General features: G+C 38.7%; 1 protein-coding gene across 2 annotated transcripts in view; it reads left to right on the top strand.

Moving 5' to 3' along the window:
* Positions 1-7,178, top strand: part of LEKR1 (leucine, glutamate and lysine rich 1) — a 170,540-nt gene extending 163,362 nt beyond the window's left edge. Inside the window, exon 13 of one of the 2 annotated variants that reach the window (XM_015586544.2) lies at positions 5,536-7,178. In XM_015586544.2, coding sequence (XP_015442030.1) covers positions 5,536-5,607 — 72 coding nt within the window. In that variant the 3' untranslated portion in view covers positions 5,608-7,178. Of the gene's footprint in view, positions 1-5,106; positions 5,499-5,535 lie in introns of those variants that run through there. The other variant, XM_015586543.2, reaches the window with a different exon arrangement.
* Positions 7,179-12,599: the final 5,421 nt, after the last annotated feature.

Raw genomic sequence — 12,599 nt, 5'->3', positions numbered from 1 at the left:
GGAAATGTGTACACACTCTAAAATGACAGGTGTTAGTTTCATATTGTTAGTCACAATGAAAAATGAGCATAAACGACCTTTGCGAATAAAAGTCTTTATTCCACAAAAGCAACTTTAACTTTTGAAGACCTATGTCCCAAAAATGGATTTTTTATAGGCAATTTCTAGGCGTACTCTTACGATTACTCTTACGATACTACTATTTAAAACATATATACTACAAATTTTGATGATTATTCAGCATAAAAGTTAAATTCTATGAACACTGCAGTTTTTGATGAGATGAATCAATCTTTAATGTTTCCTTTTACATTTAATGAAAAAGAATTGGATGCAGTCAAGGTAATTGGTCTATACATAGGAATTATTTTTATTAATAGTAGATAGAACATTGAGAGATGAAACAAGATGAGGATTTTACTGCATTATAATAAACATTTCAAGCAGTAGCTGAAAAAAATTATTTTAATTACATCATTGACTAACAAGTGCCAAGTGGAAAGATTTCATGAACTTATATCTAGGATATTTTGAAATTTTTGATAGTCTAAGAAAACATTCTCGTTGCATTTAAAAGAATTAGTGACAATAGCCTATACTGCTTTGCTATTTAAAATTTCTTGTCAGCTAATGATGGATCCCAGGGATAAATATGAAGAACTGCTTATATTCAAATGTATTGTAGGAGGGGCCATTTTTGACAGTCAACATTTCTTACTAATATTATTTTTGCCTTGCTTTCATGAAACTGTCCCTCAGATATATACTTTAACAAAACCAGGGCATAGAAGAAGAGAATCATTAGTTCAAAAGTGTCTAACTTCCATCACTGCAATCTGCCTTGTAAGTGAACTCAGAAAATCCCTGCGTGGACTATAATATCAAGTTTCTAGCATGACGCTTTACTCGAACAGGAGTATTTATAAGTCGAGAATACAGGAAGCCTATGAACTTAAGATCATCAATTGCTCCAAGTACCCAAACTGAGGGACTGTCCTTCATATACTCCATGTTAAAGGCCACTCTTCTAAGTTAGCAAGTCAAGTCAACCAGGATCTTGTTTGCCTCAGAGCATTTGCTACTTGGGGCACAGTGGATTAGAGTACCTCAGCAGGTCGGGGTCCCAGACCTCAGATCCTTAGGCTACCTCCAGCCAAGAGTATAGAGCATCAGAAAGAGGACCCCGAAAGCCACCTCATGCTTCTTCTGGCCTTGAGCCTCAGATCACAGAAGAGGAAAATTTCCAGATACAGTATTGGTGGTGGTCTTGTGGTTCTCTGTGACCACGTCCCCTGGAACTCTTAATACACTCTTATTTAGAGGGACCCCAGAACAGACCACGCCCATCCATTTTATGCAGTCTAAGGAGGACCTGTAATCACCAAGAAAAAAGTTCTCCTTAAATATCCACCTCCTGACAGCAGTAGAAATGGTGAAGGAGAGCCATAGAGATCAAGTTTAGGATCAGGGAGGGCTTAAATTCTTTGTAGCTAACATGGTTGGAACTCTGATCCAATAATTGTTAATATCATCCAATAATTGTTAATACCATCAAAGTCTTGATTTCTACATGACTCATTAACTTGGAGAAAAAGGGATTATACTTATTTTTACTGTTTGTACTTTGGACATAGTACATTGGTAGGGAGAAATAGCCTTATGTAATAGAAGAGATATTTTTCCATGTTTTAATGTTATTAATGACTCAGATATAGTCATAAACCAATATTAGAGTTTGTTTTGTTTATGTATTAAAGGCTCTTAAAAATGTTTGTCAAACCATCTGTAATTTGATGCTTTAAATTTGTCATGATGCATTTTACTAGCATGTGTGTGTAAAGTCTATATTGCTGTTCTTACTTTAGTTACTGATGTCCTAAATGTTTCTAATGCTAACTTCATAGGTACACTCTTAATTATTAATGGCCCCCAGACACCCAGAGTTCCTGTCCCAATCCCTCCCCCTGTAGGGACTAGGACAGCTGTTGGACAGACACAGGGAAGGGTGGGTATCCGATTGAGTCTGAGGGCACGTGACCCAAGTGAATGATCCTGACTGTATTTTACCCACAAAGTTCATTTATTTATTTTTATTATTTATGCCTGTTTTGGCCTTCCTCAGTATAAAAGTAGCTAAACTTTTAATGAAAAAACGATGTATTCATGTGTTATTGAAACTCAGTCATTAAAGGTTTAATACAAATCTTAGTCCAAATGTAATACTATGGGTTTCAGTAGGTAGCTTTTCTCATAAAGGTTCTGACTTTTCCTGGAAACATCATGAGGATGTCATCTCAGCAGTTTTCCTTGGCCATCTTTGGATTTAGTCTTAGCCCTCCTGAGGGAGTCATTGAGCCTCAAATCTCCTAACTTATCTAAATGTGTGTGTGATAATAGGGCTATTATACTTTTTAGCCAGCTAGGTTAGGATCAGGGTCTCACTGCAGCTTAGACTGAGGGACTGTCCTTCATTACCAAAAGGACATGAATAAAAGGCGTGGAGTCCTCCTCGTCTGGTGAAAGGGCGGTTTTCACAAGCATCAGGCATATGTTCTCACTTCGTGTTCCCAGTTTAAAAGTAGGAACTAGTTTCCAGTGAAAAATGGCATGGCATCTGGCCAATGGGCCATGGTGCAGCCCTTTCCAGTGTCCCATTAAAAGCCCTCTGTTGGAAAAGAAAAGTCACATACGCACAGCACACGGTCAACAAAGTCACAGCAAGAACCTGGACCCCCCAGTGATGTGCCACATGGATGCTGCCCCTCAAGGCACCCAGGCCACTTTGCTGGGAACATTCTGAGAGGACAACTTCTAAAACAGGCTAAAGAAGAAGCTTGTGTGAGTGGTGGTGGGGAGGGAGACGTGGGCAGTGGTACGTTATACCCTGGAAAGTAGAATTCTCTCAAGCACAGCAGTGGCTCAGCATAACGGCGCCCGAGCCGCACCGGGAAAGCAGTATGCCCTGTCAGAAGAGTGCAATTTGATTGCAGTACTAGTAGTAGTTGTGGTACTAGTAGCAGTAGCGGTACTACTAGTAGTAGCAGCAGTAATAGCAATAATACAGTAGTAGTAACAATGATAGTAATAGTTGATATTTATGTTTTATGATGGGCAATACACAGTGCTAAGAGCTTTAAAAGTATTTCATTGAATCCTCCGCAACTTATGAGGATGGTATATTCATTAGCTTTATTTTACAGATGAGAAAGCTGAGGCATAGAGAAGTTAAGCAACTCATCCATTCGCACAGCTAACAAGGAGCAAAGCCTGGATTGGGAAATAGGCACTTTTAGCAGGAAATTGGACTGGTGACCAGGTGCATCACCTTGTCCTCTGGTTGTCTCTTTGAAAAGGGATATGACCCTTACCCCAGAGCAAACTTGAGAGATGTCCCTGTACCCTGTGTGTTGACGTAAAAATCTTGCCTCATTTGAGAATGAGCAGTCAAGAAAAAGAAATTTTAAAAAACAGCTGAGAACCAATGGAAAAAGCATTATAGAACAAAAGAAAATAGTATGTAGGGGAAAAAAAAAACAAAACAGACTTACATGAAGGATTGACTGAAGAATCTTAAAAGGATGCTTTAGGAAGCTATGTAGCATCCTGTAGAAGCCAAATATTATAGGCCTCAAATTCCTTTTTTTTTTTCAAATGTGTCATTTTCTATGTTAAGTCTTTAGGTCCTGTGCTTTCTGATTTATTTCTAGAATATGTTGTCCTAGCCAAAGCCTTAAAAAGGCAGGTCCTTCTAAAAACAGACAAAGGAGAAAAAGTATTAAGATTGGTACAAAATGAGAGAGAAATAATAAATGATGCAGCTGTTCACAAGCAAAAACTCTCCAGATAAAGTCAAAGACCAAAATTTGCAAAAATAAACACGTGTTCTAAATTTAGTAATCGTAAGAGTACGCCTAGAAATTGCCTATAAAAAATCCATTTTTGGGACATAGGTCTTCAAAAGTTAAAGTTGCTTTTGTGGAATAAAGACTTTTATTCGCAAAGGTCGTTTATGCTCATTTTTCATTGTGACTAACAATATGAAACTAACACCTGTCATTTTAGAGTGTGTACACATTTCCATTCTGTTTGGGGGCAGAGGATCTTAAGACTCTGTCTTTGCTTTTCTTCCTTTGATTTATTTCTACCATCTTATTATGTGCTTTCCATTTCTCTTATCTTTTTTTCCCCCTTTTCTTGCCATCCTCTGAATAGATTTTTTTTCTTTTTTTGTTTATTCCTTCCCCACCCCCTATTTCTGCTCCTTTGGGAGTAGTGATCTCTATGTCTATTTTTAGGCATTACCGTAGACATTTTCACATGCTTATTTAATTTCTTGATGCTCTACCAAACAATGCAAGAAGCTTAGAACATTTTAACTACAGGTTTTTACCCTGTTCCAATTTATATTATAGTTTGACCAGTATTCGTATTCTATCTCGCTTCTTTAACCTCACAAATTAGACATAATTATTATTATTATTATTATTATTATTATTATTATATGTAGTCAATGTTTATTTAGATTTACTCAATATATTTATCGATTTCTTTGCTCACTATTTCTTTGTGTATCTCAGGCCTTCCTCCACTTACCCATTATCATAATCTTTCCACACAAAGCAGTTTTTTATTTCTAAAATTTTTATCCAATTTTTCTTCAGTCTGCTTGACTTTTTTGTTTTTTAAAGAACCATATCTCATTCCTTGCTCACAAACGTTCATTTCTTTACCACACCAAACATGCTTATTTTATATTCTGTGTCTGATCATCCTTACAGATCCGATTTTGCTGCCCATTGATTCTGCCAGTTCTCACTCACGGTGCTTTATTTTCTTGCATGTGTGGTGCGGTGGCATCGGAACAGAGTGGAGTATGCCTGTGTGTGTGTGTGTGTGTGTGTGTGTGTGTGTGTGTGTGTGTGTGTGTGTGTGTGTGTGTGTTTTCTGAGCTTATGTTCCTTGGAATTTTATATCTTTATAGGAATTCTTTAAGACCTGGGTTGAGATTACTTTCTTCCAGAAAAGATTCGCATTTGCTCCTCCCGGCTGATTATACAAACATTCTGGGAGCATTTTAATTAAAATTCTTCTCTTTCAATTTTTCAGATACAGATGATAGAAACTCATACAAAAATGGAGGGAGAGGTTATAATCACAAATTTTCAAGTGAGATTTCCAACCACTCTTCTCCAGCAACAAGATCAAATCAGATGTGGTGGTGTCTCCTTCTGCATAGCAGTTACTCACCCTTCAACTGAAGGCAAAGTTCTTTGAGATTCCAGCTTTATGTGAGAGTTTCTTATAAGACTTCCAATTCTGTGTGGGCCCAAGGCTTTATCTTCTGTCCTCTCCTATCAAAAAAGTTTTTGAAAGTTTGAGGTTTCCGGATTTGGGCGGAAATACTGAGAGAGCTGGCTTCGGTTCTCCTCTCTCAAAGTTGCTACTTTTGTCTTGTTTTTGATCTTGGCAGAATCCTTACTTTTGTGTCATCTTGGTGATGCCTTTTAAAAGTGTTTCCTTTGTTATTTTATCCAGCATTTTGGTTGTTTTCACTGGGCAAATATTTTAACATACCTAATTCAACAAACTAAAGGCAGTGCTCTGTGAAGATGGGGTGCCAGCGTCCAGCAATCAGTATACGCCCTGAATCGAAGACATCTATAAAGCACTGTGTCGGAAGAATACAGAACTCTGGGAACCGAAGGATGGAAACAGGAGTGGCCCCACTTATCATCATTCCAATGACACTTGACATAAGTTTTCCTTCCTGTTTCTACAACTCTGGGCTCTGCAGAGCTAGAAGTCCTGAGAGCCATTGGGGGTGCATCTCACCTAAAGCACATAAAGAATTCTCATTGAATTACAAGCTACAGGTGCCACCAGGGCACTTTGGAGTCTCTGTGCCCAGGTACCAGTAGGCCAGAAGACCAGCAGAGGTGATATGGAAGGTGGGGGAATTTAGAATGGATAGTAAAGAGGGAGAGACAATGAGTACAGTTGTGACCCAAGACTGATTGCTGTGACATGGGATTTAATTTGTTCCACTAACTTCCCTTTTCCAAGTGTGCCTTTAGGAAGGGAGGTATATGGGAATTGTAGGGGCCAGCTTCCAAGACTGCCACCAGTGACCCCTGACCCTTGGCATTGATGCCCTTGGGTGCTCCCCTCATGCTGTATCAAGGATGGTCTGTGCAGCCAAGAGAAGATGGATTGTGTAACTTCCAGGATCAGGTTATAAAAGACTTCCCAGCTGCTGCTGTCATAAGTACACTCAGGCAGCTTTCAGAAAGGGCCTATGTGAAGAAAGCAGTCCTCAGGCCAGCGAGAAACTGAGGCCTGCCAGCAACCCCACGAGCGAGCTTGGAAGCAAATTCTTTAGCCCAGTTGAGTTTTATAATGACTCCAGTTCTGGCCACAGTTTGACTGTAGCCTTGTGAGAGACTTTGAACCAAACCATGCAGCTAATCTACTCCCAGATGCCTGGCTCTTAGAAACTGTGTGAGATATGTGTGATCTGTAAACAGCTAAATTTGGGGATAATTTGTTACATAGCAGTAGATAACTAATACAGGAACCATGGTGGATCTGTGCCCCAGATGTATAAAGGAAGATCTATGTGTCACAAGGGGTAGACTATAGCAATCTACCTACATGTGCTGCTCAAATCTCCAAGTAAGTTCAGGCATGGCTGGTTTTACTGTGCTTCACTTTATAGGTCTTCACAGATGTTGTATTTTCTACAAACTGAGGGCAAGACCCTCCACTTGTCTATGGGCGCACCCCACTGGTCTGGCTGAGACAGTCCGGAGCTCTTACTTTGAAACCCTCCTCACTACATCCTCTCCATTCACGGGTGTCAGACCTGCATCGTGCTCTCCCTGGCTGCTCTTTCTCTCCACGCTTTATCTTTTACAGGAATTTTCCCCAATAAACTTTGCTCATTTCGAATTCTGTCTTATGTCTACTTTCCAGAGTACCTGAATTTTAACTTTATTGTTAACTTCCTTTTATTTATTTAGTCTTTAATTTTTCTCTCTTCCTTATAAAGGCGCAAGCTTAGTGTAATTATTTTAAACCTTTCTCTTTTTTTCTAATATAGAAATTCAAAGCTATAAAATTCCTCTAGTCCTCTGCTTCTAGGAGAAGCAAATTAATACAATGCTTAATGTAGAATATATTTTTCTGTTTGGAAAAATCCCAGGATGTATATTTTATTTATTTTTATTCTTTGGTTATTTTTAGTCCATAGCAAATTAGAACAAACATTGCTATCTAAAATTAATCCTGAAAAGTAATGCTGATTTTTAAATAAAATGATTGTCCATACTTTTAAATTTTATATCATTGTCTCTTCAATCATTTATTCATTCAACAAACATTTATTAAATTCTTTGTGCCAATTGGTATACTGAGGTAATAAATTAAAGAACATCTTTACCAGATAGTTAATTCCTCATATTAAATACTATAAAAGTTTTTAGGGAGGTAAGTCAAAACCCTGCTTTTCTGCAGATAACAATTCAATATTTGACCACAAAGCATTGGTTGTCCTGGTTTCAAATTTCTCCTAAATAATCCTCCAACACGTATTTAAATAAACTCTAGGAGTTTAATAAACCACTGAACTCATAATTATTTTACAAAGAAATGGGTGAAATAAGAAATTTCTTTAAGAGATGTAGAACATAAGTTACATATTGCCTATTGAATCGATTCTTCAATAATTTATTCAGTATTGATTCATGGCTTATGGAAAAGGAGAAGAATATGAAAAATAACTCAATCGAAAAGGCCTAGATTCAAAGGATGAGAATTTGCATTGGTATCCTTCATTTCTTAGGCATTTCCACACTCTGTTTCACTTATGCTACCGCCATTGGCCAATAGCACGTACCTCCTCTCTACTGTTTGCTTTTCCCTCTTGGTGTACACAGAAGGCCAGAAAGTGTTATCTGTAAGTTGGGCTGAGTGTGACTGTTAACAGAACTCTCCTTCCTGTGCCCCAGTCTACTGACAGTGTAGCATATATTGCTAATTTACACTAAATTTCAAGTTAGCTTTGTACAGAAATGCCCTGCGGCCACTGGGAAAGTACAGCCCAGGGGAGAGAGTTGATGCTTTTTTTTTTGGCATTGAGATCAAACACTGCATCTGTCATCTGCAAAACAATAGTCTTTTGACCTTTATCTCTTTATACAGCATTTAGGCAAGAAATCGGCTGTGTAAAGATATTTTATCACACCCTGCCCCTTCCTGAGCTGGATAGTTTTTAAGTCATGACATCAGTTTTACTTACTTAGAATTATTCTTTAATCTTTATACCAATAACATATTCAAACATATCTAATCTCCTTCCATAGTTAGCTTTGACTAGATTCTATATCCAAACCTAAGTAACCACCTGGGGTCTGTTTTACGAAAACAGTTCTGAACTGCCTACATCTGCTGCTGTGTCATGCCTGGGAGAAACAGACTTTCCTTTATTAATCCATGAACAATTAAAAAAAAAAAATCAGAGTTTATCAAGTTCATGTTACTATCTTTATGTATTGGCATTTGGAAATGTCTCTAGTCATTGTTTTTCATTATCACTATGGCTTTTAAAGCCTCCGCTATAGTCATTTTGTCAAATGAGTGAACACCAGCAACTGTGTGAGAACAATGGGCCTCCCTTTGTAATGTGACGTGGGGAAAATATTTTTTTAATTTTCTAACAGGTGCAGGGCTATGAGTCTGACTCATAAAGACGGTAATTATGCCTCTTTTCTGGAGTGAAGCAGCAGAGAGCACATACGAAAATTAATGAAGAAAGCAAGACTTGGGTTCATTTTATCTGGAGGATTCATGATCCTGACAGGTTTTTTAACGTGAGTCATTGCTTTGCGAAGTACAGCACAAGAGTGGATATTAGTCTTTCTGTCAAAAACAAGGACTCTTAGCAAATCGAATCTCTTCTTACCTTCAGACAACTCAAGATAGAGAAAATTTTAAGGGCTGTATAGTGTTGAGCAGAGATAAAACCTTACAAATTGGAACAAAATTCTTACCAATTTCAACTAGCAGATAAATGTATTTCAGGATACATTTTCACCTAAAGAACTTTCAAATATTAGAACACTCCTTGCAGGCTGGGTGGTAATTGTGTAAACATGCTACATTATATGAAAATAAGCTGATTGATTCATGTGGCTCCTGCATTAGTGATAGCATGAATCATAACAAGAAACGTTTTCTTATTCCTCAAGTAGCGAAAGTAAAGTGGGAGGAGGGGTGCTGAGAGGGCCGGTTTGATAATATGTGACACAGGCTAGCTGAAAACAAGGGGCAAACCTTGAAAAATAGGTGCACTTTAATTTGAATTGCACAGAACAAATGCGTGACCTTGAACATTTGCTGCATGCCTTATTCAGCACCTGAAGCTCACAGATATGGGCATAAAATAGTCCCAAATCCAATTCAATTCAGTAAAAGATTGTATTTCTCAACAATTCCCTTTCTCTCTCTCTCTCTCTCTCTCTCTCTCACTCTCTCTCTCTCTCTCTCTCTCCCTCTCTGTCTCTCTTCTTCCCTCTCTCTCGCTTTCTCTTACTCTCTCATTTATGCAACATGATAAAAAATGATAAAAACAGATTGACAGAAAAAGAAATTGCTAGAAATTAATTTGAGAAGAAAATTCTAAGCAGTAGTTGCTAGCCACTCTAGCTCCTGGCATTTCTGCATGTCCTTAAATCATCCTTTGACTGTTTACAGCAGTTTCTCTCCCAAGCCCCTTTACTGATGCTCTTTATCCAGCTTCGGTAAACCGACAGGGTTACGATAGAAGAATGCCCACTGGTACACAGTAACGTGTCATGTGTCACTTTGTAATCATCACTGTGTTGCGGCTGACAATAATACTGAAGATTTATTTGAGGTTTCCTTGAGCACCAAACAAAAAAACAAGCGAGCAAACAAAACCTACCCGAAATAAGATCTTGTCACTGGCTGTGGAGAAGGGCAACTTGTCACAGATTTCTATCACTTAAGCGGGCCATTATTTAAAGGGGCATGAGAGCAAGAACAGCATAAGCCTGGAACTTACAACCAGAAAAGTTTATGGATAGAATTTGGATCACTGAGTTCATTAATTCTTTTCACTGACATCTACAACTACAAAGAATGTAAACGTTACTAAGAATCCAATGTTTCTTGGTATTATGGACTGAATGTGTCTGCTACCACCCCAAATTCGTTTGTTGAAGCCCTAATCTCTACTATGACAGTATTTGGAGATCAGACCTTTAAAGAGGCAACGTTAAATGAGCACATCAGGGTGGGACCCTAATCTAATAGGATTAGTGTCCTTAGAAGAAAAAGAAGAGACCCAAGGGATGTGCATGCGCAAAGGAAAGACCCTGTGAGGAAGCAGGGAGAAGCCTTGCCATCTGCAAGCCAAGGAGAGAAGCCTCAGGAGAAGCCAGATCAGCTTGACCTTGACCTTAGACTCGCAGCTTCCAAAACTGTGAGAAAATAAATTCCCGTTGTTTAAGCCACTTAGTCTATGGGATGTTGTCATGGCAGCACCAACTGACGAAGATATCAGGACCGTTTACAGGTATAATGCCATCCCATCGTGATGTTCAGTTGAAACTCAGAAACATGGAGATAGAAAGAAGTCCATGAAAGCCTGTCGTTCACACCAAATTTGGCTTCTTTGTCAATCTCCATCTCTCTTGTACATTATAATAGTAGCAAAAGGAATAGAAAGACCATCAATTGGATTCGGCGTGTCGGACACCATGCTAAGTGCTCTGAGAACGCAAAATGACTCACAGAGTAACTTTCCTGGGACTCATCACCTTCTGGAGAAAGACAAGATGAGTCAAGATTCTGATATGGGCATAAACAAGGGCTTTTGGAGACAAGAATGACATTTTAGTCTTGGGCTTAGGATTGTGGAAAGGACGGGAAAGCTCAGGGAAGTTTTCACAAAGAGGGAGAAATTTGAGTGAGACAGTTTTGATACCTACTGCTGTCTAACAAACCACTTCAAACTTAGTGGCGTAAAACCACCCCCATTTTCTAATGCTTAGGGAGTCCCTGTGTCAGGAATTTGGATGGGACACAGTGTGGACAGCTTGCTTCTGCTCCATGCTTTCCAAACCCCAGTCAGCTGGGAGTGAGTCAAAGGGCAGGGGGCTGAAAGCATCTACCTCCAGGATGGCTTCCTCATGCACATGCCAAGCACTTGGGGTGAAGGACGGGCTTAGCTGGAATGTCCACCAGAGCACTCCCAGATGGCCTCTCCAACACACCAGCCTCGGAATGGTTGACCTCTTACACTGAGGTCAGGGCTTCAATATCAAGGGCACTGGTGAACGAGGGGAGAACTACCTAGCCTTTTGTGATCTTGCCTCAGAAGCCACATAGCATCATTTCCACTACACTCACTGTTGGAAGCAGTCCCACTTAAAAGGAGGAGACACAGATCTCACTTCTCAGTGAATAGCGTAATCAATTATCTGTTGCCATGTCTTAAAACTACTATAGGACCTTGAAGCATAAATAGGAATTCAATAAATCTCATGCACTGAAGCTTTATTGCCTAAAATATTTTTTTCTAATTTTACATGGAAGGCACATTTATTATTTTAAAAGAAAACCATGGAAAAATAGAAAGAAACTCATTATTTCACTAGCAAGCTATGTGCTTGGACCTGAGCTAAGAACTAGAGCTATAATCTTAAGTAAGAGACAATTCCTACCCTCAAATTGTTTACAGCCCACTAACCCGTCCATGATAACCCATCAAGAGACACCACTGCCATTACGTTGGTGCAGTCCTTCCCAATTTAAATAAAATAAATTGCCATTATCCTGTACCTACGATTTTGTGTCCTGGTTTGTTTGTCTCTCCTGGTACGCAAGATAGTGTGAGAATTCTCTTCACAATATTAAATATTCTATAAAACTGATTTTGAATGTACATATTACATATGAATATAGACCTTTGTTTATTTAATCATTTCTCTGCTGTTGACATTTAGATTATCTTCAAGTTTTTGCTACTATATAACGATACTGTAATAAATATGCTACTCATTTTTTATGCTTCTCTGACAATTTTCTTAAGATAAATTCCTGAATTCATTGAATTACTAATTCAGAAAGAAAGAACATTTTAGAAGCTCTTGATTACAGTTTTCTAGTTTGCTTTGCAAAAATCCTGCCCGAGTTTGCATTTCCTCAGCTTGTGTTTGAGGAGCATCAAGCCTCAGACCATGTGGGAAGCCAGCCTGTTTTCCAGGTACAGGGTGGAGAGATTTGGCTGAGTCTGAATTGAACTAAAAAAGTACTGAAATAAACCAAAAGGCAAGTTATAAACCACAGTCATTTAATAACCAACATGTACTTGACAGCTAAAGAGATGGATTCTAGGAAACGATTACCACGGAGTCAGGGTAAATGAAAAGACTTCATTGGCTTCTAGCACAGCTTTGGGGCAATATTCTGAAGCCAATTGTGACTTAGGGATGCTCAGAAACCTAGGTTTATTGTGGGTGTGAGTTAGGGCTCCTTGGGTAATAAGCAACAGAAACCAATCCTGGCTAGTCTAAACC

The sequence above is a fragment of the Pteropus alecto genome, unplaced genomic scaffold, assembly GCF_000325575.1.
Source record: "Pteropus alecto unplaced genomic scaffold, ASM32557v1 scaffold81, whole genome shotgun sequence".
In the NCBI taxonomy this organism is placed as follows: domain Eukaryota; kingdom Metazoa; phylum Chordata; class Mammalia; order Chiroptera; family Pteropodidae; genus Pteropus; species Pteropus alecto.
Note: the sequence above shows the minus strand (reverse complement) of the source record. Positions and strands in the feature narration are given on the sequence as shown.